The sequence below is a fragment of the Acanthopagrus latus genome, chromosome 8, assembly GCF_904848185.1.
Source record: "Acanthopagrus latus isolate v.2019 chromosome 8, fAcaLat1.1, whole genome shotgun sequence".
NCBI classification, from domain to species: Eukaryota; Metazoa; Chordata; class Actinopteri; order Spariformes; family Sparidae; genus Acanthopagrus; species Acanthopagrus latus.
The window spans coordinates 26,484,864-26,512,542 of NC_051046.1; the positions used below are offsets into that span (position 1 = coordinate 26,484,864).

Genomic DNA, 27,679 nt, shown 5'->3' on the forward strand with positions numbered 1-27,679 from the left:
TTGACTTATGCTGGGTCTAAACTCATCATTTGACACACGTGACTTTTGTGACAATAGATGCTTTATTATGAGTGGAAACATTCAAATACATTTGGCATTTTCAATGACAATATACAATATACCATTTATTATTATCATTAGTTTAATGTGTGTGTACAGGCTATCTGAACTAACATTTATTCAAAAGATTTTACACAGATCTGAAAAGATCTTGAAATAAAAAATAAAATAGGATTCAATCCATCAAGACCAGATATGAGGAGATACAATAAAATACACATCTGGGATATAGAAATGAACAAATCAGAGTCAAACCTATTCTACAAGTCATCAGCCATTAGTTGAGATAAGGGGGTCATGGTTATGGGTTGGCGGGGGTCAGTGTTAGATTACTTGCTCATCACAGATTGGTTTGGAACTTCTGCATTTACTTGGGCTATAACAGGGTGCTAATAAATGTTGGAGCTGTGGGGAATGTGTTTTTTTATGGGGGAGGGATACTTGAAGAGACTATAACATCAGCTGAGTAAAAATCCAGCACACCATGTGTTTTTTGTTTTTAAACTCTACATGCGGTCGTCTGCTATTTACTTCCAGATCGGACATCAACCTCTTTGGGTATGTCTGATTTGCCCTCCACGACATCCTGGATCAGACTGAGCACCTTTTCATGAAACACTATATCCAGGTGGGCCAGACCTCGGTACTCTGTGATGTGGACAGGCTTGTCCTGCTGCCCGGCCCAACGTTTGCATAGACCCATGCTGTTGCTGTCCACCGTGTCATCTCCATCGGCATAAACAAAGTCCACTGGATCCACGTTTGGAAACTCGTCGTCATAAATGTACGTTACCGGAGTTGGAAGCCCCACTCCGTACATACACCACACCTCTACACCAGGTGGCTGGAGATCACCGGTGAGGTTCTTGCTGTCCTCCCACATGTGCCTAGAGTCAACAAGAGGATAAATGGGGTTGTAAAATAGAGACATACAATTACCAAAACTTTAAAGTAATGTCGTCAATATTTTAAAAGTAATAATGGATCAAAGATGTCATCCATCATGAACCCTGCAATTAATCATTCAAAACACAGTTTTGGTATGCCAGCCTGCAACTTTACAGTTTTAGTTCACTTTGGATTGCTCTCATTGTGTTGTGTTTTGAGTAAAAACATTTTTTCTTATTATTTTTTAAAATGTGTTTTTTTTTTTTTAATTAAAATCAGCATAGCTCTGTGTTCTAACAGTAATCACTGTTATAGAGTATTCAGTCAGTAGCCCATGTCTCATGATAAAGGACGGAAGACATTTTTCGGCTATCCCTGTTCACATTATCAAATCAGGAAAGAGACCTCCATAAAGAGGCGGTACTGTCTGCCCCCGAATACACAGAGAGCAGGATCTTCCTGTGAATTCATGTGGGGATGTAGAGAGGAGGGATGGGGATTTCTAACAGCAAAATAGACAGGGAGTTTGCTACAACTGCTTGTTTCTGCTGCCCCCAAGTGGACAAAAAATTGCCGGTTTAATGTCACTACTGTATAAGTGGGATTTGAACTTTTCTGACTCGGTGTGAAAATCAGTGTTAGTGACAGACATTTTTGTTCTACAGACAAAATTGTTAGACATAAGAATGGCGTAGCCCTAGTCCTATTTCAAGATGCTCTGAATGCATGAAATAATGCATATTAAATAATAATGTAGAAGGTTTTCATGCTAACAAATATCTGTTAAATCACTGTTAAATCACCAAATTTAAGTATCACAATGAAGACTGCGCCTGTGGCCAACTGATGAAAGCCCTGTAATACCAAAGATGAACACTTGGTGTTGGTGGCAACTTTTCAAGAATATACCAAGTGGTGTACGGTTAGTGACATGTTCACCCAACACTTCTGTGTACCCTGGTCTCTGCTAGTACTGGGAGTAAACGATTAACGCTGCTGTTGTCGGTCATGGCCGACCAAAAAAAGAAAGATAACGGGACAAAGAAACTTGACATCACTGTACTGTAATGTAGCCTTTAAAACCATAACGAATATATTGTGTATATTGCCCCAGACCTACTACTGCCACTACATAGCCACTATCGGACCCAGTTAGACCGATTCATCTAAAACTGAGGAAATAATAACATCAAAGCTGTTAATTACCAGCCATCCTCAAAACTGATGTCTTTGAAGAGGCGCTGGTAGTCCTGGTTGGTGTAGTTAAAGGATGGCGTGGAGATGAACACGTGGTCCTTAGACCAGGCTGCCTCAGAGGGCAGCATCCAGGGATTGGTTGTGGTCATCCTCTGCTCCTCGCGGATCTTGATGTTGGAAATCATGGGGATGCCGTCATTTTCACCTGTAATGAATAGCAAGTCAAAAATATGGTGTTGAGTGTTACAGTATGAAATACTTTTTTTTCTATTTTAAGTACTTTGCCATTACCTGACGACAGGACTCTAAGTGTTTTAACAGCACCCCCCCATGGTGCACCCAGGGAAATGAAGCCCCTGATGTACTTGTCCTTCCAGGCCTGAGGCTGGTGGTTGAGGAAGTAGAGGACGTAGTGGCAGCCCATGCTGTGTCCAAGCAGGTAAACTGGACTCTGGTACTGGTTGTACATCTCCTCAACAAGGTCCTTCAGCTTGATAAAATACTCTGCATTCTCAGCTGTGGGAGGGAGGATGACATGAGGGCTTTCAGGCTGATGGCGAGAACTTTGGGATTACTGTATGTCGAAGTGTGTGTATTAATGCCAGTGAAAACAGTGTTTTTCTTTAAAGCTTTTTAAATTCATTTTGGCCACATGCGGTTGAAGGTCCACAACAGTCATTAATGTATTATTTAGACCTGGATATGTGTCATACTAAGTCTTGCCTACAATTTTGCCCAGTGGCCATTTTCACTATTTCAGCAAAATATTCCCCTGGGCAACAAAAAGCTTTTTCTCCATAGAGCACCATCATAAAAGAGACGTCTGCAAAAGTATTGACAGGACACCAACTGCAGTCAAGGTCAATTATGTCTCCTTCCATCATGAATTTTTAATCCATTGAGGTTTTAAATGATATCACTTTCCTTGAACTGAGAAATCAATTCAAAAGTATGTGACATCATCACAGTGTAAAATCTATGGGCTGAGCAAATTTGTGGGTTGGGCTGGTGGGAGAAACAATACTGCGCATGTTTAGTGGGCTGCAGTTCAGCTATTATTCTAAGGCAAAAAAGTTACATAATGTTGCTTTAAGTTACAGGGGCAATATGTAAGAATTGGCATCGTGTTGAATTCATACTCAAAAGCAATAGGGGGAAACATATCTCCAGAATGACAGCTAACTGTTAGTAACTGTAGCTTCCATTAGCTAGCTAGCTCAGTGAGCCATTCAGCTAGTGGTCCAGACTGGGGGGTCAGAGCAACTAGGGAGTGTTGGTGTTTACACTGCCAGCACAAGAACTTTGGAGCAAGATGGGCTGGGCCTGGCTGGTTGGTATGCTAACTTCAATCATTTGAGTGAATTTTTGATTTTTGATTTTTTTTTTAACTAAGTCTTATCTATTGCACCTTTAAAGGGCAGCTGGGTAGTTTATTAAAGAGTCACTGTAACTGATAAAAATTATGACAATTGAGAAATGCAATATACAATTACTCTATAAAATCACAGGATATTTCATGAGATGGTCATTATACTATGCAAATCTCATACAACTGCAAGCCTAACTAACAATTACCACTTTAAGTTGTTTCACATTCAACACTGTAACATTTATAATTAATTATTTGTTTCCGGCCATCTGAGAACCTGACTGTCTAATATGCACTTTCCTCTCAGCTCAATGTTTTGGTTTTACAGCCCACAACTTCCCTGTTTTGGGTCTGTCTCTCTGCTGTCGTCAGGGATCAGCCTCACTTACAGTCACGACAGTGGAACCCACTGTTCACAACTGTTCTAACGCCAAAAGCCAGCAGGGAAAGAGAGCCCCAAAACTACACAACAAACTACACAGGACCTCATATGTAATAAGGTCAAGCTGAGGGGCTACAGTTTTATCTTTCCTTTTTTCATACTTCCAAGCAAACACATGGAAAATGCCAAACCTCCCATTAACATATTCTAAATTTATTAGACAAAGTACTACTCATTTGGTACAATGTGAGTGAGTATGTGAGGTTGCATTTGTAGTTTTGCTACTCACTAGGTGTTAATCTCCAGTCGTATGGTGCTCCTCTGACTGTCTCATTTCGGACGTAGCCCATATTTACCAAATGTTGCACCATAGTGTGAAAATAACCTGAAAAAACAAGCAGACTAAATCAATACCAGATCAGAGTCTAAAGCAACATCACCTGGTTTGAAGAAGCTGAGCTACAGAGAGCATTTACTGAAGATATCCGGTGTAGGAATAATGTACAGACCTGTATATCATTGTTTACAGGAAAACTATTGACATTTCTGTATTATTAGAAAAATAAATGCATAGAAAGATTACAGAATCCACAGAAGTACAGTATTCATCTCACCGGCCAGTTTGTTATTGTCAAGAAACTCAATGGGATATGTCTGTCCAAATCCTGGCACCCGCACCTGCACACCTGGTGAGTTGGATGACCGCCGAGTCGTCCTGTTGTAAACAAGTCTGGGGCACACACATTCACATTCATGTCAGATAACCCTAACCCTTGGGCAAAAACAGTATCTAATGTGATGACAATAATAAATTAAAAAGAACAAAAATACTGTGGTTCACATCGGTATAATTGTTCTGTCTGGTTAGACCAGACTGGAAGATTTAAAGGAGACCTCTTACGCATTTTCTTTTCTTCCCTTTCTCATCCAGTCTTTTGCATGTTAAAGGTCTTGGAAGTGAAAAAGGTCAAAGTCCGTACAAATAAGAACTGCCATAGAAAACACTGAAATGCCTCTTCAGTAGTCCCGCCTTGGTTTCCGTGACTTCTTGACATCACACTTTGTTACCATGTCACACATCTGCATGATTCATGCCCAGCAGCTAGTTTGACACATCAGATTTGATTTAGCCCAGATGCTCTCTTGACGTGAGCAGGTAACATAAAATAAATGTGGATGGTTCCATGAAAAAATGTAAAAATGTGTGTTAATGAGTTGACATGAGGTTGGCTAAAAAGGCATTACAGAGAACTGAGTGATCATTTATTACTTGTGTGCCATAAACAGTCAAACCCGTTCAGGCCAATTTGACCTGGGATGGTTAAGCAGCTTGGAAGTCAAAGGTAATGTAGAAAGAGTAAAGAATACATTAAAAGTCAGGCAATGTTACCTCATGTTATCAATCCAGCAGTCTATGCCTATAGGCATGAACATGTTGAGGTCGATCCACAGGGGGAACCAATTCTCAGTTTTCTTGTAGCACATCCAGTGGACCAGTGTTGGTTTGTCTAGTTTAGCTTCCAGGCGGTTTCCCAAGTTCCCTGGGACTGAACACATATTAGTGAATCACACTGCAAGTTAAGCACTAAAATACTGTGGGTCCGTTTCTCCCAACTATTGGATCAAAATGAATCTGAGGGGTCACAAGAAAGTTAATGACATAAGAGGAAGTAAAAGACATTTTTAAATTAATTCAATTTCACTTTTGGACATTTCTCTAATATTTGTTTTGTTTGTAAAATACTGGAGAGGTTATTTACTCTGCAAGCCTCTAACAACTGTTGAGATTGATCTTTATTGAACGTTTACAAGCTGTGACAAGGGACTGTTGACTTTGCCTGAAATGATTGGGAAACACTGCTGTATGCATGTCATCTGACGAATGTTTGACTTGCATTCACTGGATGACATCAGGACAACTGATGAATGCAAGTCAAATTTTCACCCTCGCAGCTGTGTTTTGGTCGCCACCAAATATACAAAATCACTCTTTAGCTGCCTTGGCAATCTTGTTGCCAGCAGATGCAGCACCCGGTTGCTTCATCAGATCTTGTCAAATATCACCTATAACAAAAAATACATTCATCAGCATTGGAAAAGAAAGTGGGTTTTCGGTGAAGAGCAGCAGACAGAGTCATGCTAATCCAAACTGCATTTAAGGCTGCTTCTGGCTAACGTCTGGTCGCAGGAAAATAAAATGGACAAATGGGACTACTAGCATTAGTAGCATTAAGTGACAGACTTTAATTTCTTGAGGCAACCCTGTGTTGTATAGTAACAAATAAATTACCTTTATATCTATCTATCTGAAACTCAGCTTTAACTCTACACATTCTTAAAGTTTACTTTTCTGGCTTTTAACAAAATGTACTGAGTGTTTCCTGTGTCATCATGTCATTTTGTCATAAACATTATAGACAAGGAACCTATATATTTCAATGGGTATCGTCCACGTGGAGCTCCTCTGAAGTAGACTGTGCGCATCCAGATCTGGACAATGACCTTTTGACTGTAAACAATGAGTCGTAAGCGGTGGGAACAGAAAGTGCCCTGCACTGCAATCTTCCAAAAACTCTGATTCCAAATAAGGGCAGTGAACACAAAACCTACACTCTTTGGCTAATATCATACTTTGCATACAGAAGTCACTGTCAAACAAACAAAGCTGCATGATGACTGTGAAGGCGGAGCTACAAATGTAGAAAGCAAGTTTGCCCAAAAACTTTTAAGAACACTTTTATACTGTTTGTTTTAAGAAGACGGAGAAGGGTGTGCAGATGTCTTGATACTGTATTTCCATGAAACTTTGATACAATAACTTAAAAAATACCCAGACCTGATAATCGAACATCAAGGACTTGAATTCTAAATTTTAGTTAAATAGATAAATTAGATAAATAGAACAAGGCTTGTGTACTGTCTGTTCAGCACAACAAGATCTAAGTTCATTTACTTCTGACAATAGTCAACAGAGTGGGTGGAAGCAGGCCTCTGTGGGCACTGTAGCGGTGTGAGTCAAATCACTATCAGAGACAAGAGAGTGAAAAGGTGCAGGTCGTACAGGTGTATCAATACTGCACAAAATGAATACTGAAACAGTCTGAAATATTCAGAATCCATATGTATCAATACTTTGTTATTTTTGACCGCACATTTGTTATATCTTTTAGTTATTTAAAAAAACAGCAACTGACAAACAGTTAATAGCCCTGTATAGTCTGTACTTTGAGTACCTGCAGTGATTAAACTATAGCGATGTCTATCTATCTAAATAGCCTACCTAAAGCAGACAAATGTATTAATCTAATATAAAACTTCAAGAAACACTTCAATGCCATCTGACTAAACACATTAGAATCAAATACAGACAGAAAACAATGGGCTGCCCCGTTATTATTTTTTCCATAATCCGAGCACATTGGGCAGAACAACAATTTGTAATAGAAAGTGACAGTCAGTCAACTCAGGGACTACAGAGGCCCTGAGAGGCAAGTGAAAAAAACCCCAAAAACTTAAAGCTGCTGTAAGCTTCATTTTCTTATCAAAGTTAGTGTCAGCTGTCTCTATATTCCAACAGTAATCACTGATATAGAGTGTTTGATCAGCGACCCATGTCTCTCCTCCCCATGCTTATGCAGTAAAAGAGAAAAGAAATTCAGCACACTTTATCCAATCAGGACAGACAATGCCACAAAGACGCGGTCTTGTCGACTCGTGAACACGCAGAGAGCAGGATCCTTTTGTTTGCTGCTATGTCTGCCGATTTACTGCGGTGCATTCGTGTGGTGACGTACAGGAGGAAGGGTATTGATAACTGCAAAACAACAATGACAACATGACGACACTACTTACAGCAGGTTTAAGGAGCTTCGAAAGATTATTCTGGCCCAACCTGTTTTTTTTTTTCCTTTAGTCATAAACCCAGAAAACAGGACACTTCAGATCATACTTAGTATACTGATCATGTGAATGTATTTTCAATGGAACGTGAATAACAGTAAGACATTAAAATGTGTCTGTATTGTGTTGCAGAGATATCTACTGAAGTGAGCGTGCCAACATGCAAGCCCTGTCCTGTCCCAGTCCAAAGCTTGTGTAAACAGCAGTTAGTGGTGACTCTAGTGATATGCAACCCCCTGTATTTTTTTGTGCATTTAATTAACAAGTGGCCAATTCTTACACACTGCACCTTCAATAAAAAACCCAAAGGTAAAGGCAAATATCAGTGGGACATTGTAAGTTTGTCAGATCTCAGTAACTTTTTGGACTACTCTAAGTGATTTCATGACAGGGTATCTGGACTTATTATGAAAAATGAAGGATCAATCGTGAGTTATGGTTCGAGGAGGGAAAAACTGGCAAAGGGCCAAAATCATGGTCCATCCAAGAGAAAGTAAAACCCCTACAGCCAAAGTGTGGAGGGCCGGGGAGGAGCATGACCACCGAATCACGTTTTGGCCCTTCAGCCTAAAACGCCTTAGTATGACCTAGATAAGCAGGAAACAAACAGTAAAAGAACAAGGTCAAATGTACAGAGTACAGTGTACAACCTCACTGAGATCCTCAGCATCAATACACAGTGAGTTAAGTCAGATAGATAGATAGATAGATAGATAGATAGATAGATAGATAGATAGATAGATAGATAGATAGATAGATTGATTGATAGATTGATAGATTTATCGATAGATAGACTTTTATTTGGATTTGAGTAATTTAAGTAAATGAGTGGATTTATACGTCTCATTCCCAACTCATCAAAAACTGCCGCTTTGACCATATCCAGATGAAGGTATCAAACCACCATCCACTCAGTTAAAATCAAATGTATGGGGGGAGCCTTAGATTGCCCCACCCACATCAGTGCCTCCTACCTATGCTAAAGGCCCTTATCATATTAGTTGGCACTGTACTTAAGTGGCATATTTCCAAACACATCTTCAATTAAATTAGTATAAACCTGAGGACATAATGGTGCTTTCGAGGGCCCTGTGGCACTTTCCCGTTTGGTAATCAAGCCTAATCAAGATACTAAGTTGGAGAAGAAATTCCAACTCAATGAGGTTACACTCAATAATACAATTATAACACATAAACATTTATTTTTTCCATATCAAAAAAAAAAAAAAAAAAAAAAAAAAAAAGATGTTCTCAGAGGAAAGTAAGGTCACAGTTGACTGTTTGAGCGTAGAAAGCTGGCAGGGTCCGCCACATAAACACAAAGTAAAAGAGTATGAATCTGTGTTGTCCTTTATGGTCAGTTCGTGGATTCAGTTTACATATTTCTCTTCTCATTAAAATATATTCACCAAAACTACACAGTGCGTCTTTTATGGTGGGACTCAGCATGTAACACTTACCTATAATGAGAGGCGGAGTGCTGTTGCTCGATGCCCTGGGTTTGGCGTTTGGCGGGAAGACGACATTTATTATCCAGAAACCCGAGGAGTGGTGAAGCCCCAGCAGAAAAACGGCCAGCAGCACCGAGCAGAGGTGTCCTGCGGACCCCATGTTTCTTCCAGGTCGGTGTGGTGCCGGACTGTGCGCTGCGTCGGTGTGTGTGCGTGTGTGTGTGTGTGCTGATGGAGGCGCAGGGAGGGACAGGGGAGGAGAGGGGGGAGGCGGGCCGGCCACAGACCTTGAGGTCAGACCAGTGGGGACATGACAGTACTACCTGACCTCCTGTAAAAACTTCATTAATGGCCGACGCATTAATGTCTTGACGTCTGACACACACCTGCTTCAGGTCACCAGTACCCACACTGCCGCGCGGCCCACGCGCACGCTCACGCGGACACAGGGACGTAGCACATGAGCAAACACGACGTGTCGGCTTCAGGTGACCCATTGCCCCATTGATTCCTCCAGATCACAGTGGAGGCTATTTGTTTACACAGCAGAGGGCGAATGGTTGACAAAGAGCATTGACATGGACATGGCTGTCTGGAAGCTTTAAAAAAATGCTTCTGCAAGTAAGACTGCATTTGAAGAGGTTAGCCTGCAAGTAACGTGTTTGAATTAGCGGCGGAGGCATACCGTAGCGTCCCTGTTTAGTCCGTGGAAGCCGATGTTAAACTCACACTGTGTGGCTGCACTCTGACTGCACGCGGCCAGCTGTGAGTCCCCGGCCGGCGAGAACTTTCCAGGACAGCTGGTGCGGCATTCATGTTCCGCGTGAATTCCCCAATTTTGAGTGCTTTAGCGTGGAAAAATAATACTTGTAGCAATTATGTAGTATCACATTGGCACGCCACAACATGGAATAACACATATTTTCGTTTGGGTTGTTCGCTTCACAAACCCAACCTACACACTTTATTTTCCTTTCCACGAGTGAAATTAATTGGAGAAAACGCACACAATTAATACTTGATCTGATTTAAACAGTGGAATCATGTTGCCCTCAAATGCATCATTTAAAGTCCCAAAGTACTACTTGTGGAGAGAGAGTAGATTTTGTTGTCGACTTTTTGTAATATAGACCCCCAAAGTTTAAGACAGTACCGGGATGCGGCACGCAACAACGTCATCACATCTTGATGTTACCATGGATACAGAGAAGCAGCGACGCTTCAGGCTTCATTAACGCAGCAGGCTCTCTATCCTAATCTGTTATTGAAACATTTAAAAACTGTTTTTTTTTTTCTCTCCATGAGGCCAGTGACAGAAAATACACCGCAAGCAGAAAGACTCACAAGAAGATTTATTAGCAGCCACTGTAGCTGAGTGTGTCAGCAGATGCAACAACCGGCTAACTGTAATGCACTCTGGTCACCTTTTGTGCTTGTGTGCACAGGCCTACTCATGGCAGCAAACATGAGAGGTTACCACAGAGCGTAGGACATGGTTAATGCCTCGAACATCTAGATTTCCCCCTAGATTTCCCTATCTTTAACGTCATAACATGAGGACATTTCTTTCTAACAACACCTGGAAATAGACTCAGTGGACACAGATTCCTACTGCATAACAAAAGTTTATACATTGTAGATAGTGTGAATAAAAGTCATGCCAGATATAGACAGACAAAAACAGATATTCATTGATTATTCTACTCATTGACTAATTGACTTTAGCATAACATCATGTCTGTTGTAATCCAAAGTGCAACTTTCTTCTGTTATTTCACAGCCCCGTGTATTGATTCTCATTGGCCCCTGAAGTCATCGCATTCCAATCATCTGCTGTTCTTGAAAATGTTCCCCTTTACTTTTCCTGTTGTGTTTACAGTAGTCATGGATGATAAGTGTGTCCCTCCCTTCAAAGCAACAGGATTCTGGGTGCTCTGGTTTCCTATACCTTTAAGTAATACTGGTTTGCCATGTCAGACTTTTTGTATGTGTCTTTTTCTCTGATACCAAGTGCTGTAGGTTTTTTTTTTGTTTGTTTGTTTTTTTTTATTAATACCATAATCATTACAAAAATGGCCCTGGACACCCACACAAGTATTTTCAGTTGATGTGATGGATTAGTGAGGCTCAGGTTGAAGGTGGACAGAACTGTGCTGGTAATACACAGCAAACATTTTGTCTGTCGAAGCAGGAAAAGCACCAGTGAAATGAATAATACTAATAATAGTCATGTTCAGATTAGGTGAGTGAGTTCCAGTGCTCAGGTATTGTGAATGGTCGCTTACTGTTCAATTTCATACAAGATCCACGCAGATGTTACATTCACAGTTGAATAGTTACATATTGCATATTTACAGCATCGCTCTGGTCTCCACAGAGCAGACCAGTGGGGTTAAGTGAAGCACCTGGCAGGATGTCAGCAGAGCGGTTATAATGTTTTTCTTCAACTAGCAGCTAAATAAGCCGATTTATTAAAGGATTTGTAAAATACTGTCTTAAGGTGTTTCATTTAGCACTGTATCTTCATTTTATACATATCTCAATTTATGTGTCCCTGAGAGATAGAGCAATAACTCAAAAGTTTAATTTCATGTTTTCATGTTTTTCATGTTATGGTTTTCCCCATTAGCCTTCATTATAAATAGTTCCACAGCTCTGGTGCAGCCCTATAGTCCCCTATCAACTAGATGTTGAGAATAAACAATCAAATGAAACACTAAAATGTCCCAATATCCCGAACTAATTCTGAGTCGTGGATCTACAAACGCAGGGTGATGCTGGATCGTCAATCATCCACGAGAGGGCGCTATAGTGGCCAAGAAGCGCCTCAGAATGCCACAGAAGAAAGCGAGTAACCCGGAAGTAGGCGGGACTTCGGTTCTGTAGAAGAAGAAGCTAGCCGCTAGCCTCCCGGTACAGCAGGCTCTGGTTCTGTCTCTAGCCGATCAACATGGTCCAACTGGTGGGTCCCCTCCGAAAAGAGCTGGCTGACTCCCTTTCCACCTGCAAGGTGCTGGTGGTGGGAGCGGGAGGGATCGGCTGCGAGCTGCTGAAGAACCTCGTCCTCACCGGCTTCAAGAACATCGAAGTGGTCCGTCACGCTTGTGTTTGTTTGTGTGTGCGTGTGTGTCGGTTGGCTAGCTAGCTAGCTAGCTGGCTTAGATGCTAGGTCTTTGTGCTGACCAGACTGAGCCTGGAGGTGTGCGGGCTCGGGCTAATTCCTGAGACGTGGCATGCAAAGAAGTAAAACAAGAGTGTCCGTAGGGGATTGTTGTTATCCCCTCTGTTAGTAGGGAGTGGACACAAGCACGAGCGCGAAGTAAGCTTGCAAAAATATATGCAGTGCTGCAGCAGTGTAGCTGGAGCATTTGGCGCCATTAACACAGCTAAGTAAGCTAGACAACTTCTTTGTAATGTAATGGCTAGCTAGCCAGTAGTCCGGCTAAATATCAGGACAAACACCCTTTTCGTAAGTTGTGGGGAGTTCTCCTCTGCTACAAATAATCATAACGGTTTATAAATAATGCTAGGCATGTCTGAACTTTGCGTCTGTATCGCCAACACTAGTACTCTTGTTATTAGTTGTGGATGTTCTGCTTTCGAGGGTTAAATTAGCCGAACCGTCAGCTGTTTGGAGGCGAATTCTGTCACTGATCGCAGAAAGACTTTCGGGGACTTCTAGATGTCCTTGAAGAATGCTGAAATAAAATTGAACTATAGATTAAGTATGATTCCCCCCCCCCCCCCCCACAGAAATGAGGTGTAAATTGTGTCATTGTGATATCCATTGCAAGAGAACTGAGAGGAAGAACCCTTCAGAGTTAAACAACTAGCAATCAAAAACAACAACACATTTAAAGCTTGGCACATAATTATGAGACACCAAATGAGGATAATTAAAACAATCACGGTAATTATAAAAAAATCTGATAGTAAGATGACAAACTTTAGTAAGATTACAGTTGCCGGGGGTATCTAGCTCAGTCACTCCCTTTTTAAAAGTTGCACAATAGCTAAACGTAGTTTTGCCAAAATGTGCATGTATAGTTGGAATATGTAAGTGTGCAAAAGTAGTTGATTTTGTTCAGCAGAGAACTATATGATCAGTGTTTTAAAGAATTGATTGTGCAGATCACTGTAAACACATGGCATGTTAGTAAAACTGACAGGGTAAATTTAAAAAAAAAAATATATATATATATATATATATATATATATATATATATATATATATATATATATATATATATATATATATATATATATAAAAAAAATCAGGAGACCTATTTTTTTTTTTTAAATGATGGCTTGTACCCTATTTATCAGCTGTTATCATAATAAAAGGGTCTTTTAAAAACTATAGTGCTTGTGTGACAGGTTGACTTGTGGTTCTGTCTTTTATTTTACATTACATGTTAACGTTACTCACGTTACAGCTGTGTTTATATCGGCAGATTGACTTGGACACCATCGATGTCAGCAACCTGAACCGTCAGTTCCTCTTCCAGAAGAAGCATGTTGGCAAGTCTAAAGCACAGGTATGTAAACATCAGGGGATGAACCTCCATCACTAGATCGTTTAGGATTTTTCATGTTGTTTGACCTGGTGCTTCTGTTTTGTTTTAATCAGCACCCAAATATATCTTCCCCCATGTTGTTTTGCAGGTGGCCAAGGAGAGCGCGTTGCAGTTTTGTCCCACTGCAAATATCGCTGCCTACCATGACAGCATCATGAAGTGAGTTTCCTTCTATTATAGTTGTACACACAGCGTGGTTAGGTAAGTAGAACATGATGGAACTGATTGCCTTTATATTCTCTCCCTAACAGCCCCGACTACAATGTGGAGTTCTTCAGACAGTTTGTGCTGGTGATGAATGCTCTGGACAACAGAGGTATTTTCACGCCACCTCAGTACTTAGACACATGCCAACACGTTGAAAGGAGGAAAAATAAATAACACTTTCTTTCCCCGCAGCGGCCCGTAACCATGTGAACAGGATGTGTCTGGCAGCAGACATCCCTCTGATAGAGAGTGGCACGGCTGGATACCTGGGACAGGTCACTGTCATCAAGAAGGTAGAACATGAACATCCTTAACCCCGTCCATTAAAAGGCTGAGGGGCAGTGATTAACCCACTTCTTGCTGTTGCCCTTTTTCTTTCCTGTCCGTGTTCCCCAGGGAATGACTGAGTGCTACGAGTGCCAACCAAAGCCCACCCAGAAGACTTTCCCAGGATGCACCATAAGAAACACACCATCTGAGCCTATTCACTGCATCGTCTGGGCCAAGTATCTCTTCAAGTGAGGCTCATTCTCACAAGTACTAATATCACTACGGTAGTTAAAACTCTCAGCAGACTGAGAGCACATGTTTAAAAAAAAAAATCAGCAGTGATGTAGAATCTATGGGATTATGTTCCAAAGGGGCTAAAACTCAAGCGAGCCAATTCAGAATCAATAGAGGCCAATATTTTGTGTTTTAATGGTCATCTTGTGTTGTTTGTTTTTTGCCTCTATAGTCAACTATTTGGAGAGGAGGATGCAGATCAAGAGGTGTCACCTGACACAGCAGACCCAGAGGCTGCATGTGAGTGAGAGCATGACACTGCATGGCTTCGACTTTTATGTCTAATGATTTGTGACATTGTTTTTTAAGGTCCAGTGTACAGGAGGTGGTGATATCTAGCTGTGTCGCTTCTCTATGGAGGCTGCTAAAATGTGAAAGGCCCTCTCTGCAGTTTTAGCATTCACCAACAATGTTTTTTATGTTGAAAACATAAACAAGAGAGCTTTTTTTGGCAAAAAGGGTACACACTATAATTCAGCAAAAAGAAAAAACAGTGCAGGAGAGAGAGACTGAGGACTGAGATGCTTTGTCAAATAGTGCTCGCTGTAAATGTGCTAGATCTGTGTCACTTACTTTTCTTGTAGAAAAAAAACAAACTTAATGGTGACTCTGAACATGGCATTGCAGTTACTATTTAATCAGAGTGTTGGTTCAAAGATGACACCGCATGTGCTTTGTATGATTTCTCAGCTCTTAGGCCAGGCATTTTTAAGTACAACCTTTGTAACAGCTGGATCAAACTGTCTGGCATGTTTGAAAAACATGCATACATACATGCATAAATAATAAGCAGAGGCTAATTAGCTTAATTAAATGGGTTTAAAGTTGAGTAAATGTAGACTAAAATGTACTACATATTGTCGACCAAAATTATAAAGGATTAAGATGTGACTAACAAGCAGCATTTTTGACTAAAGACTAAATCTAACATAGTTGTCAAAATTAACACCGCCCCTCTAAAGCCATTGTTTGGTTTGAATATTGTGGGCTACTGTAGAAACATTGCAGTCCTTGGGGAAGAGGTACTGTTATATATGATATATATTATATTATAATCTCTATTATATAAAATTATATTTTCCATTTCTGACAATAGATCCCTCCTAAATCTAACACACTTGACTTCAACAGCTAGTTATGTGTACACAACAGAATGGTTGATGATATAGACAGAAATACACAACCACCCAACACTGAGAAATGTGTACGTTCTGTAAACAGGGAACCCTGAAGACGCGACAGCTCGCGCCACGGCCTCAGAAAAGGACGGAGACGTCAAGCGAGTCTCCACCAAGGAATGGGCCCGCTCCACAGGATACGACCCCGTCAAACTCTTCAACAAGGTACCAGTCAGACGAGTCAAGCATAAAGGGCTGTTTCAGAAATTCAGACTTTGTAACATACTGCAATTGTGATGGATATAATACACAAAGAGTTCTGTTAGCAGAACAGCTTGTTTGGGCCTCGCCCGTCTTTAATTTGATCCATAAAGGCGTATTAGAGTTAATGTGATGCTCAAGCATGGGATTTAAACTATGCTGTTGTTAGTTTAGCATAGTTTGCATGTTCTTAATATAAATTTAATTATGTAAGATGCAACATTTGTACAGTTAAACCTCTATAGCTGTATTATAATTTAGTTATTCTACTTCAAAAGATGACATAGCAGATGCAGTCTTGAAACATGACGTTATGTTTTGTTCGCAATGCAGAACTTGAGGAACACACGTGGCGGTGTACTTGCACTCAAAAGAATTTGGGTTGTTTACAGGAAGAAAATGACAGTTTCAGACTGAAATAGGATCACTGCATTTTGTGGTGTTTGTTGTGCTGTGTACAGGCCTGACCAGCTGAACATGAAACACAGGGTTTCATGCCCTCTGTCTTCTGTCAAATACTTCTATGTTGTTTTTAGATTTTTTTTTTCCCTTGTGAAACGTGTTGCAGTTTATGGCTGTTTTTTTTAATTGTAGTTGGCTGGATACATGAAGCACCAAGTACAACACGAATACCATCTTATATGAATTGAAGACACAAAACATATGTAAGATTATTCATTTAGGAACGACTGCAGTAACTCTAATCCATGCTACTAACATACAGATGGAAAGTGAACTTCGGTCTACTCTTAAAATGTGCTTAACATTTATTCAGCACGATATTAGTATTTTATGATAATGTTACTGCAGACAAACGGTAACAAGCTCGGTTCTGATTGGCTCTTCTCCCCAGCTTTTCAAAGACGACATCATGTACCTGCTGACCATGGACAAGCTGTGGAAGAAGAGGAAAGCTCCTACACCTCTGGACTGGCTGCAGCTAGAGAACACTGGTATGTCTGTCTTTTAATTATTTATGTCAAAGACAACATTAGCTTTGACTTCAGTGAAGTTTGAAGGCAGGTTGATTGCTTGATGCCTGCTCTGCCTTATTTCGTAGCCACTCTGCCAAAATTGGCTCCAGCAAATGTCTTTGATTATTGTTGTTGTTGCTTTTAAACATGTATTTATTGAATTTCTGAGGGTCGCATACAATGTAAAACAAGACATGATGCTGTAAAACAAAAATAAGGAATGAAGAAGAATAGAACCCCCTATTTAGCCCACCCACAACTCTCCACACGGACAACTAAGGCAAACAAACATACAAAACAAAAAAAATGGAAAAAACAGAAGGTTTGCACAGTTGAGACATAATCAGAATAATCTGGTGAAATAAGCAACAGCCTTTGATGAGCAGTGAGGGAAGAATTGTTAGAATATTCAAAAGAATGTGAATAAAAAGCAGTTTTGTATTAGATTATGATGTCTATGTAACATGTTGCAGATGTATCTACTGAAGTTAAAATGCTAACGAGCTCACTCTGTTCCAGTCTTAAGTTCCTGTGCCCATGATGTAAACATTAACACCCCCTGGTCCTCAAACTCCTATTCCAAAACTTCTAACTGCACTGCTGAGCTAAGTAGTTAAGAGCAACTGCAGTTAGCATGTACTCTGGTTACACTCTGTGAGAAAACAATGTTTGTGACCAAGTTAGCATAGCTTCATCGGCTTCTGTATAAACAGGTTTAATCAACCAGAAATGTGCATTCTCATTATTCTGCACCGTTTGTCTGTGGATCAATTTAAAATATGATGGGAGAAATGTCACAAACAGAGGGCCTTGTTGAGCTTCCTGTGATCTGTGACTAGCACACCTCCATTATGTCATAAGAGTAAACAGCTTCACCTTGCTTTGCTGTGCAGTGGAAAAAAACTCCACTGTCTAAGGTCTTAATGTTCCACCACACTTTTTGTGTGTCCCAGCATGTCCACAGGACGAAGCTCCAGGTTCCGGTTTAAAGGACCAGCAGGTTCTGAGTGTTTGGGGTCACTGCCAGATGTTCCAGCACAGCGTGGAGACTCTCCGCTCACAGCTGCAGGAGAAGGGAGAAGCAGCCGAGCTAGTGTGGGACAAGGTAACGCAAACAAAATGATAGAAGACATGTTTGCATACATGCAAACATGTCTTTTTTTTTTTTGTACTTTATTTTTATAAACAGCGCATAGACAATATACAGAAATACATAGAACAAACAGTTGGTCACCTATACATCCATTCAGGCACTATACTGGTGGAGTTACAAATATAATGACAGCTCAATGAGCATCTCTTGTGGACATGTACACAATCCATTTTTTCCAATAGTGCAAATATTTATCGGTCTGTAGATTCAACGAGAAAGTCATTCTTTCCATATTTTGAATATTGGTCACAATATTGATCCAGTCAGACTCTGCCGGAGGCGCGGCCCGCAGCCAACTTCGAGTTACAGTTTTCTTACTGGCTGCTAATAATACTTTTAAAAGATATTTGTCTGGCCCCAATATATGGGGTGCAATGTTACCTAGGTAGATTGTAGAAAAAGAGCTGTTAATTCCACCACCAAAAATGTTTTGTATTACTTGTGTAATCTTTTGCCAGTATGGCTGAATAGCTGGGCAGCCCCAAAATATATGAAAATGGTCTGCTAGCTGTTCACCGCAGTTCCTCCAACACAGTCCCCCGGCCGTCTCCCCTGTTTGCACACATTTTAACTTAGGGGTTATGAAATATCTAACCAGATTCCGCCAACAAAAATCTCTCCAGAGACCTGAACTAGTGGAAGTTGACTGCACAGAACAAATATTCAACCACTCTTCTTCTGTGATGACAGTTTGAGATTCTTTCTCCCATTTTAATCTAATCTTATCTGTTGAGTGTATCTTATTAGATTGAATACAGGAGTACAACTTTGAAACAAGTTTCCTATTATCCTTTTTTTTGTACATGTCAATAAATATGTCAATTAAGTTGGTCTCACTTTCCTCAAGTGGTTTTACCTGATCGTTATAATAAGACCTAGTTTGAAGATACCTAAAGAAATCTATTTTTTCCAGCCCATATGTATCCGAAATTTTCTGAAAACTGTCAAATTCTCCCTTGGATGTAATTGAGCAGTAAGAGGTGATTCCTCTTCTATACCAATGTATAAACCTTCCGTCAATCCTTGCCGGCTTGAAGTCGGGGTCAAAGGCAACCCATCTCAGTGACTTAGATTGTCTTTGAAGTGATGGTGACCCACATTCCTTAAACCAAATGCGAAAACAAACTTTAGACCATTGGTTCAGGCCACCAGAATGCTGCTCATACAGTGTTTTACTGCCCAGTATAGATTGTAATGGTACGTCTAATTGTGAAATTTCCAAATCCTTCCATTTTGCTGTATAATTTGGGTTGCAGCAGCATGCCAGTGGTCTTAATTGCGCTGCCTTATAATAGTCTACCAGGCATGGGAGTGATCTGCCCCCTTTCTCTTTAGCCAATTGCAGTGTTTTGAATTGGATCCTTGGTCTTCTACCTGCCCATATGAATCTAGAGATCCACTTATCCCATTCGTTAAATTGCATTTGTGTAATCATTACTGGGAGGGATTGAAAGAGATATAAGAGTCGGGGAAGTAGGTTCATCTTTATCGTTTCTATCCTATTGTGCATGTCTAGGGGCAATTGAGACCATCTGTCGATATCTAACTTGATGTTTTTACTTACGGGACCAAAATTGCTCTCGTATATTTTGGATAAATCCTTAGGTATTCGGATCCCCAGATATTTAATCTCTTTTGAGTTCCATTTAAGATCAAATCTATCCAGTATGTCTTTTTGAGGAGAATAATTATATCTTAAAATTTGAGTTTTTTGCACATTTAACTTATATCCGGAATAAGACCCAAATTCTTTTAGTGTAGACATCAACCTAGGAATGCTAGTCTCTGGCTCTGTTATAAGCAGTAAAACGTCATCTGCATATAGGCAAATCTTTTGCTCCATGCCTCCGACCACCACTCCTTTTATTACCGGGTCATCCCTGATTGACTGTGCCAAGGGCTCGATAAATAGGGCGAAAAGAGCTGGGCTGAGAGGGCAACCTTGACGGCAGCCTCGCTCCAGCTCAATCGGCTGTGAGTGATGTCCATTAATTTTTATCCTGGCATTTGGGGAAGAATACAGGGTTTCAAAACATCTAATAGAGTCTTCTTTAAATCCGAATCTTCTCAGCGTCAAATATAAGTACTCCCAGCGGACCGAATCAAACGCCTTTTCGGCATCTAGACTGAGCACTACAGCTTGTTTTTTTCCTTTAGTCACGTGATCAAGTATATGTAGCACCCGTCTGATATTGTCTTGCGTCTGTCTCTCGCACACAAAGCCTGTTTGATCTGGATCCACTAGTTCTGGTATGATGTGTTCTAATCTTTTAGACAGTATTGACGCATACAACTTATAATCAATGTTCAATACAGAAATTGGCCTATAAGCACTACACTCTTTTTTATCCTTACTCTCCTTATGAATAACTGAAATGATTGCTTCACTCCATGTTCTTGGTGGTTCAGCTTCTTTAAGTGTATGATTGAAGCAATCCAAGAGTATCGGTACTATTTGTTCTTTAAAGGTCTTGTACCATTCGGCTGGAAAGCCGTCTGTTCCCGGTGCTTTGTTGGCCTTCAACTTAGAAATTGCCTTTTCTATTTCTTCCTTTGTGATATCTGCCATCAATGCTTTGTTCTGCTCTTCACCTATGGAGGGTAAATCTAGTGATTCCAGAAATGTATTTATTTCCCGAGGGCTAGTTGTATTTGGTTCCCTGTATAGTTCTTTATAATAATTTTCAAAAATGTCTTGTATTTCCTCTAATTTGTGGCATGTTTTTTTAGTTCTTGGGTCTCTAATTTCAAATATAGAACTCTCTGCCTGTTGCTTCCTTAGCCTCCATGACAAGAGTTTTAAGGCCCTAGGGCCGCTCTCATAATACCTCTGCTTAACGAACTTTGCTTTTTTCTCTAAATCCTCTTCATAGAGTCCATTTAATTCCTTTTTGATAGTATTAATTTTATTTAGGGTGAGGGGGTCTTTCCCTTTTACATGCTCACTCTCCAACACTTTAAGCTTTTCTTGTAAATCAGACAGTTTTTTACTTCTTTCCTTTTTCTTATGAGATGTATAGGCAATAAGCTTCCCTCTGATCACTGATTTAGCTGCATCCCACAAAACACTTGGCGATACTTCCCCATTATTGTTGTTATCCATGTAGTCTTTAAATTCCTTCTGTACATAATTCTTGCACGTGATATCATTTAAGGTACTTGTATTAAGTCGCCACAATATGTTTTTCTTTTTGTTGTCCAGGTGCAGGGTTAGGTAAACAGGTGAGTGGTCTGAGACATCCCGAACCCCTATACTACAATCCCTGATTCTATGCCTGTTCGAATTACTAGTGAAAAAATAGTCAATTCTTGAGTGCGCTCTGTGACTTGCTGAGTAAAATGTGTACTGTCTAGCTGATGGGTTAAGCTCCCTCCATACATCGAACATCCCAAGCTCTGACAACAAACTCTTTATTACTCTAGCATTGGGAGCAGGTCTCTTTAATGTGTTAGAGGAGTCTAATTTACATTGTAGCTGGGTGTTCCAGTCCCCCCCACACAGCAAAACTCCAGTGGTTTCAGTGGCAATCAAATTAAAAATTTCCCTAATACAGGAAATTTCCTGGCCAGGTGGTATGTATACATTCACTAGTGTAACTTCTTTCTGTTCAAGATACCCCTTAACAATCACATACCGACCCTCTTTATCACTAATTTCAGAAACCACTTGGAAGCTCACTCTATTAGGAATCAAGATTGCTACCCCTCGTTTTTTCCCGTTTTTATAGCTTGAGTAAAAAGTATTTTTAAAACCATGTTTTTTTAGCTTTTCATGTTCAGTCTGGTTGAGATGAGTCTCCTGCCAGAATATCACATGTAGTTTCTCCCTCTTCATCTTTGCAATAACCTTGCCCCTTTTTATCGGATTGTGTAGGCCATTTACATTAAGGGTAACTACCCTATATTCCTGACATTGCATTTAATCTCACAGTTAGCACAAGCAAGTGAATGACATGCTTTTGGTGACCAGACTTGAACTGTTTCTGAACTGTAGAACAAACTTGAAACATTGAATAAAGAAAAAAAAAACTCAAGTGAACCTCCATTTTGAAGTAATACAGATACTTCTTAAGGTGGGGGGAGTAGTCTAGTGGTCCACCAGAGCCCCCTCTTCAGTGCAACTTGCAAAGCCCCTGTTGAAGGATGTAGGCTATATGTGCACTAAGTTCTTCAAAACACCAATCTCTTTCCCGTGTATGTCGGTCAATCATAATGATTCTATGGGTTAAAGACAATCTCCCACCGCTATGCATCAAAACTGAAATTAAGAGCTGGCAGCTGTGTATTAATAAATAATAATAAACAGAAATAGGTGAGGTTCAGTCTTAATAGGGCGGAAGGAGAGTCAATTACAAAACAATAGCTGATATGTAGTTTCTGCTCCCATCAGCAGTAATATTATTCCTCCGTTCCGCGACCCCATGTCATTATCTTTTTTTTTTTTTTTTTTTTTCCCTTTAAACCCTCTTTTTAAAGGCTCTCAAACGAGACTCTGCCTTATGTTAAACAGTCTGTTACCTCCCTTTTCCATTATCACCGGGTCTATCACGGCCGTTGGAAGTTTCGCAGCCTTTCCTTGATCCTCTCTTGGTGGGACTGGGTGCTGGCCATGGTGCTGGCTGTCTTCGCTACGCGCTGCCAGGTGTTTTTCCGTGTCTTCTCCGTGAGCCCGGACGCAGCCGTGCTCTCACGCTCAAGCGAGAAGCCTCTCTTCTTCAAATCCTCCGCCGCCGCCGCCGCACTCTCGTATGTTACTGGTCCGCTGTCGAAGAAGACTCGTAGCTTGGCTGGCGGTGGTGTCTGGAACCTTATCCCCTTCTCTCGTAGAAGTCTCCTAATCTGTGCATACGCCTTTCTCTTTATCAGTGTTTCCGCAGGGTAGTCATGGTCGAAATAAATCCTCCTTTCGCCGTAGTAGATCTCTCTCTTCTTCCATGCGGAATGCAGCACCAGCTCTTTGGTTTTAAACTCTTGGAAGTAGACGACCACCGACCTGGGTTGTGCTTCTCTTGGGGGTTTCGGGCCGAGCGCTCTGTGACACCGTTGTATGCCCAGCTCAACACCTGCGAGGGGCTGCAGCTCTTCTTTAATCATTTTGACAATAAATTGCTGGATGTTGTTTTCCTCAGCTCCCTCTGTAATGCCGTAAATGCGAATATTATTACGCCTCGATCGTGCTTCTAAGTCAGTAAGTTTCAGTTGCAACCTTTCCTGGGCTTGCAATGACTGACTCAGCGCCTCTTTGAAGTCCACAGAGCACTCTTCAATGTCGGCTATGCGGCTTTCTGCTTCGCGCAGTCTCTCCGTTGTAGCTTTAAGGTCGGTAGCCACTTCACCTAGCTTGTGTTGAATTTCTTCCCTTATGTCAGTTAACTCCCTTTTCAAATCTTCTCTGATACTGTCTCGGAAAATACCCAGCTCAGACTTCACCTCTGAGACCATGGACTTCAAGTCTGCACGGATGATAGCAATGTTAGCTTCCATATCCACTGCTGTTAGCTCAACGCACACCTGTTCCTCGTCCATGGCCTCTTCTTCAGACTCAAATATGTCGTCTTTCTCCACTTTCTCGGGTTGTTTACCCTTGCCCTTCTTGTTTTTTTCCCCCTCCATCGTTAGTTAGGACAAAATTTACAGAGTAATTGTATTTCAAATGGGGAATAAACTCCGACCGACCGGGAGGGATTATTTATGCGACCATCCGCTTCTGTCGCTCCACCGGAAGTCCACATGCAAACATGTCTGCATGTATCTGAGAAGAATAGGGGGAAAAAATATGCATGTATTGATGACCAAAGGGTTGTCTTTAATTGTGTGAACTTAAAAAAAAAAAAAAAAAGTTTGAATTTAGTGTGAGAATACACAGCCACAGTGAAATGTTAGTGACACATAGATACACATAGTTGTGTGTTTTATTGGCTCATTTGAATTAAATACCTTCTTCTTCTACTTCTTGTCAGGACGACCCTCCAGCCATGGACTTTGTTACCTCAGCAGCCAACCTGCGTATGCACATCTTTAGCATGAACATGAAGAGTCGCTTTGATGTAAAATGTAAGTTTGTTGTCTTGATCATTTACAGGTCTGTGTTTTATTTATCTTTGTACATGATCCAAATTAGTTTGGGAAAATTCAATCATTCAGTGGTCATGCACGTCCACATTCGTATAAGTGGCCTTTGTTAATTAATTTATTGCCTTGTTTGTTTCAGCCATGGCAGGTAACATCATTCCAGCTATTGCTACGACCAACGCTGTCATCGCTGGACTCATCGTACTGGAGGGGCTGAAGATCCTGTCTGGGGAAATTGAGTCCTGTCGCACGGTTAGTTCAACTACCAACTGTGACAGCCTAAATTAGTCCAGGCAAGAGTCACAACCTGGACATTTGCCCATAATTTAGTAGCCACTAGTTATCCCTGTTTTTATAAGGACAATAATGCAGGGTAAAGAATCCAGTATTAAGCACTGGTTGCTTCCATGTTGTTTACTGACAGAGGAAAAAAAATCATTATTTATATGTGAAGGAAATGAATCGTTTTGCTATATTTCCATTTTCAGTAAAATATGGGTATAAACCAAGCAGCTGAATGTGTTTATATTGCTGCTCCCGACCTTTTTTAACACATGTTCACAGTAGTATCCCTCATGCCAAGTTGTCTGTTTTCCAACCTTTCACATTAGTCTTTTGGTTGCCTCCTCTTCAGATTTTCCTGAACAAGTGTCCCAACCTCAGGAAGAAGCTTTTGGTGCCATGTGTCCTGGACCCACCCAGCGCCAACTGCTACGTCTGCGTCAGCAAACCTGAAGTCACAGTCAAACTCAACGTCCACAAAACCATCGTCCTCTCTCTGCAGGACAGGGTAAAATGATCTGCTTGTTTTCTGCACCGACCTGCCACAATGAAAGAGATGTTAATGTTATGCATTCACATTCACAGTGAGTAGCTTGTACTTCATGTACCACATGAACTACAATGTATATATTTTTGGTGGGAAAGGGTTATTCATGTTGGGTTATAAATGTTGCGATGAGCTGGTGTCATGTCAGGGTGAAGTGTCTACGGCTGCCCATTGAGTGGTTGTTGACTTGCTGGTTGTTTTTGTTTTCCAGATCCTTAAGGAAAGGTTTGGCATGGTGGCTCCAGATGTTCAGATAGAAGATGGAAAAGGGACTATCCTCATTTCCTCAGAGGAAGGAGAAACAGAAGGTAAAGAAAACGGTGGAATCGTTGTAGTAATTCCTCAATTGGACAGAAGAGGGCACTGTGGTGGTGTTAACCCTCGATTAAAAAAAACAGGCACTGGAGAGAAGAGAAGTTAAAAGCACAATTAGTGAGCCATGCATACTGTTTTGCAAGCGCTGGAAATGAACAGGGAACAGGGATTGGAACATTTTGGCCTCATTTGCACAGATGATACATTTTTGAGTTGATCAACTACATGTAAGCAAAATTAATAAATACACATTTTTAGAAATGTTCAGTGGTTCACAGTCTCATTTGCTGTGTATGTTAGGGTTATCATTATAAATGAACAGATGTCCCTCACATGTGTAATACTCCAAATGCTTACTTGTTATCAGCTCTGCATGTAACTCCCATCTTATCTGCCCCTCCACAGCCAACAACAGCAAATTTCTTTCTGATTTTGGGATCCGTAACGGCAGCCGTCTCCAAGTTGATGACTTCCTCCAAGACTACACGCTCCTCGTTAATGTCCTGCACACGTATGTACCTCTTTGTGTATAAATGCATGAATGAATTAAATGAATGAATTGTGACCTAAGTGAAACCCAACAGTAAAGAGGCTGTATGTTTGTGTGTCTTCATTGGCAGTGAGGAACTAGAGCGGGATGTGGAGTTTGAGGTAGTAGGTGAGGCCCCAGACAAAGCTCCACCCCCTCAGACTAACCAGGAAGAAGTTAACAGCATCACCAACGGCAACAAGGACTCCGCCCAGCCTTCTACCTCTTCTAAAGGTCAGTAGAAGAGAAGAACATATTTTTCTGTAACGCCCCATCTTGATGTGAATCTTTGATCTACACTGATAATTAGCATGTATTTGAACTAGTATCTGCTTCTCTTTCATCTGTGAACTCCTGCAGCACCAGCCAATGATGATGATGACATCATGATCGTAGACTCTGACAACGAGGAAATGGCTGCTTCGAGCTCTGCGGCACCAGCGACCAGCGGCACCAAGAGGAAGCACTCGGACGCAGAAACTGGCGAGACCTCCACCAAGCGCCCACGGACGGACCAATCAAGCGCAGCAGCTGCCCCCGCCGACAACAATGATGATGACGACGACATCATCGCTCTGGACTAACCCATTCTCCCTGGTCTCCTGAAGGACTGAACTCTTTGAACGCTTTTTGACTCGAGACTGACAGTAGGCTTAAATAAAACACCTCTTTTATGAAGAACAATTTACTGCCCTGGTTCATCTTTGGTCAATTCCTCTCCTTTGGTCACCGCTGTGTTTGTGCTTTCATACTCTTCTCTGACATGATGCTGTAAATAGACTCCACGTTTTAAAAAAAAGTTTTGAGAAAAACATAAAACTGCTTTTGTTATTTTTATTATTTCTGGTCCCTATAAAATGCTTCACTTGATGGTTTAAAAGAAGTGCTTTTTTTGTATTTTTTATAAACGTACTGTATTTCTCATGCTACACAAGCCAGGGTGTTTTGTGCTTTGTGGTCAGGTTACAAAAGATTAAAAACCAAAACATTTTCAAGGGTTGTAATATTGATCTGGGTTGTTGTTGTTTTTGGGATGGTAACAGACAGAGCCAGAAGTCCACAGTGTGTGATACTCTAACCAGGGTGCCTGTCTGTAGGTACTGTCGATGTCTGTGATGGGGTCAGTAAAGCACAGAGGCACTGATGGAGAGTTTGGCCACTTTGTGCCATGGGGTGTCAGTTTGCTACCTCTTTTCTAGAACTACCATGTTTTGGCTGCAAATGTGTAAACATGCCCTCCATAACACCACCACAGTGAGGCGTCCAGCTCCTCAGATATATGAGAAAAAAGAGAAAAAAAAAAGGTTACTAAGAGCCATGGAGCAGCACAGTGGTACTGATGTGGCTCCCTGTGAAACTGCACTGTATCCTCAAGGCTCTGGCTAAGCACAAGCGGCTTAGGTCCAGGCTAGTAGTTTAATGTACACCCGTTACGGTTGCTTTTTATTAGTATGACTTGGTTCTGTTTTAGCAGAGGGCACAGTTTGTATAGACGGAACCAGAGATGTAGTTGTGGTTTGACCAGAACCAGTCATTCTTCTTCGTACTGCGGTGGTTAGACGGAAGGCAGCGGAGTCCTGCACTGAAACAACCAACGTTTAAGCGGAGCAGTTTGAGCTCCAGCTGCCTTCACCGGTCTGACTCCTGTGCCAGTTTCCATGATTTCATACTTCATTGTGATCTGACTTGTTATTGAAAGCCTATGAGAGCCCTTTGGACCAATTTTGGTGAAGATAATAAACTCAACCAATGCAGAGCTGTCTTTGTGATATCTTGTTTATTTGTCTGTCCTTCATGTTAGTACAGAGTCCTCTGAAGTTCTGTAATTTATTC

The 27,679-nt window shown here is 41.0% G+C and overlaps 2 protein-coding genes across 2 annotated transcripts; one reads left to right on the plus strand and one right to left on the minus strand.

Annotated features, from left to right (window-relative positions):
- Nucleotides 1-43: 43 nt before the first annotated feature.
- lcat (lecithin-cholesterol acyltransferase) lies at nt 44-9,407 on the minus strand. Its single transcript, XM_037106768.1, has 7 exons — nt 9,257-9,407; nt 5,287-5,443; nt 4,511-4,626; nt 4,186-4,281; nt 2,437-2,661; nt 2,155-2,350; nt 44-947 (listed from the first exon to the last, which is right to left on the minus strand). Exons 1-7 carry the CDS (start codon nt 9,405-9,407, stop codon nt 584-586), a joined length of 1,305 nt encoding a protein of 434 aa, XP_036962663.1. The 3' UTR covers nt 44-583.
- A 2,692-nt stretch (nt 9,408-12,099) lies between these two features.
- On the plus strand, nt 12,100-27,602 carry uba2 (ubiquitin-like modifier activating enzyme 2). Its single transcript, XM_037107643.1, has 17 exons — nt 12,100-12,338; nt 13,702-13,785; nt 13,913-13,983; nt 14,076-14,140; nt 14,224-14,324; nt 14,428-14,549; nt 14,768-14,835; nt 15,817-15,938; nt 16,828-16,927; nt 17,902-18,053; nt 24,062-24,155; nt 24,313-24,425; nt 24,808-24,963; nt 25,214-25,310; nt 25,723-25,828; nt 25,938-26,080; nt 26,207-27,602. The coding sequence occupies exons 1-17, from the start codon at nt 12,198-12,200 to the stop codon at nt 26,428-26,430; spliced, it is 1,959 nt and encodes a 652-aa protein (XP_036963538.1). The 5' UTR covers nt 12,100-12,197; the 3' UTR covers nt 26,431-27,602.
- Nucleotides 27,603-27,679: the final 77 nt, after the last annotated feature.

Coding starts and splice junctions, on each gene's coding strand:
- lcat (XM_037106768.1), bottom strand. CDS start 9,407: ATGGGGTCCGCAGGACACCTCTGCTCGGTGCTGCTGGCCGTTTTTCTG. Junction 2,351..2,436: donor ACTTAGAGTCCTGTCGTCAG/GTAATGGCAAAG, acceptor TATTCATTACAG/GTGAAAATGACGGCATCCCC. Junction 948..2,154: donor ATCAGTTTTGAGGATGGCTG/GTAATTAACAGC, acceptor TGTTGACTCTAG/GCACATGTGGGAGGACAGCA.
- uba2 (XM_037107643.1), top strand. CDS start 12,198: ATGGTCCAACTGGTGGGTCCCCTCCGAAAAGAGCTGGCTGACTCCCTT. Junction 16,928..17,901: donor GCTGCAGCTAGAGAACACTG/GTATGTCTGTCT, acceptor TGTGTGTCCCAG/CATGTCCACAGGACGAAGCT. Junction 26,081..26,206: donor GCCTTCTACCTCTTCTAAAG/GTCAGTAGAAGA, acceptor GAACTCCTGCAG/CACCAGCCAATGATGATGAT.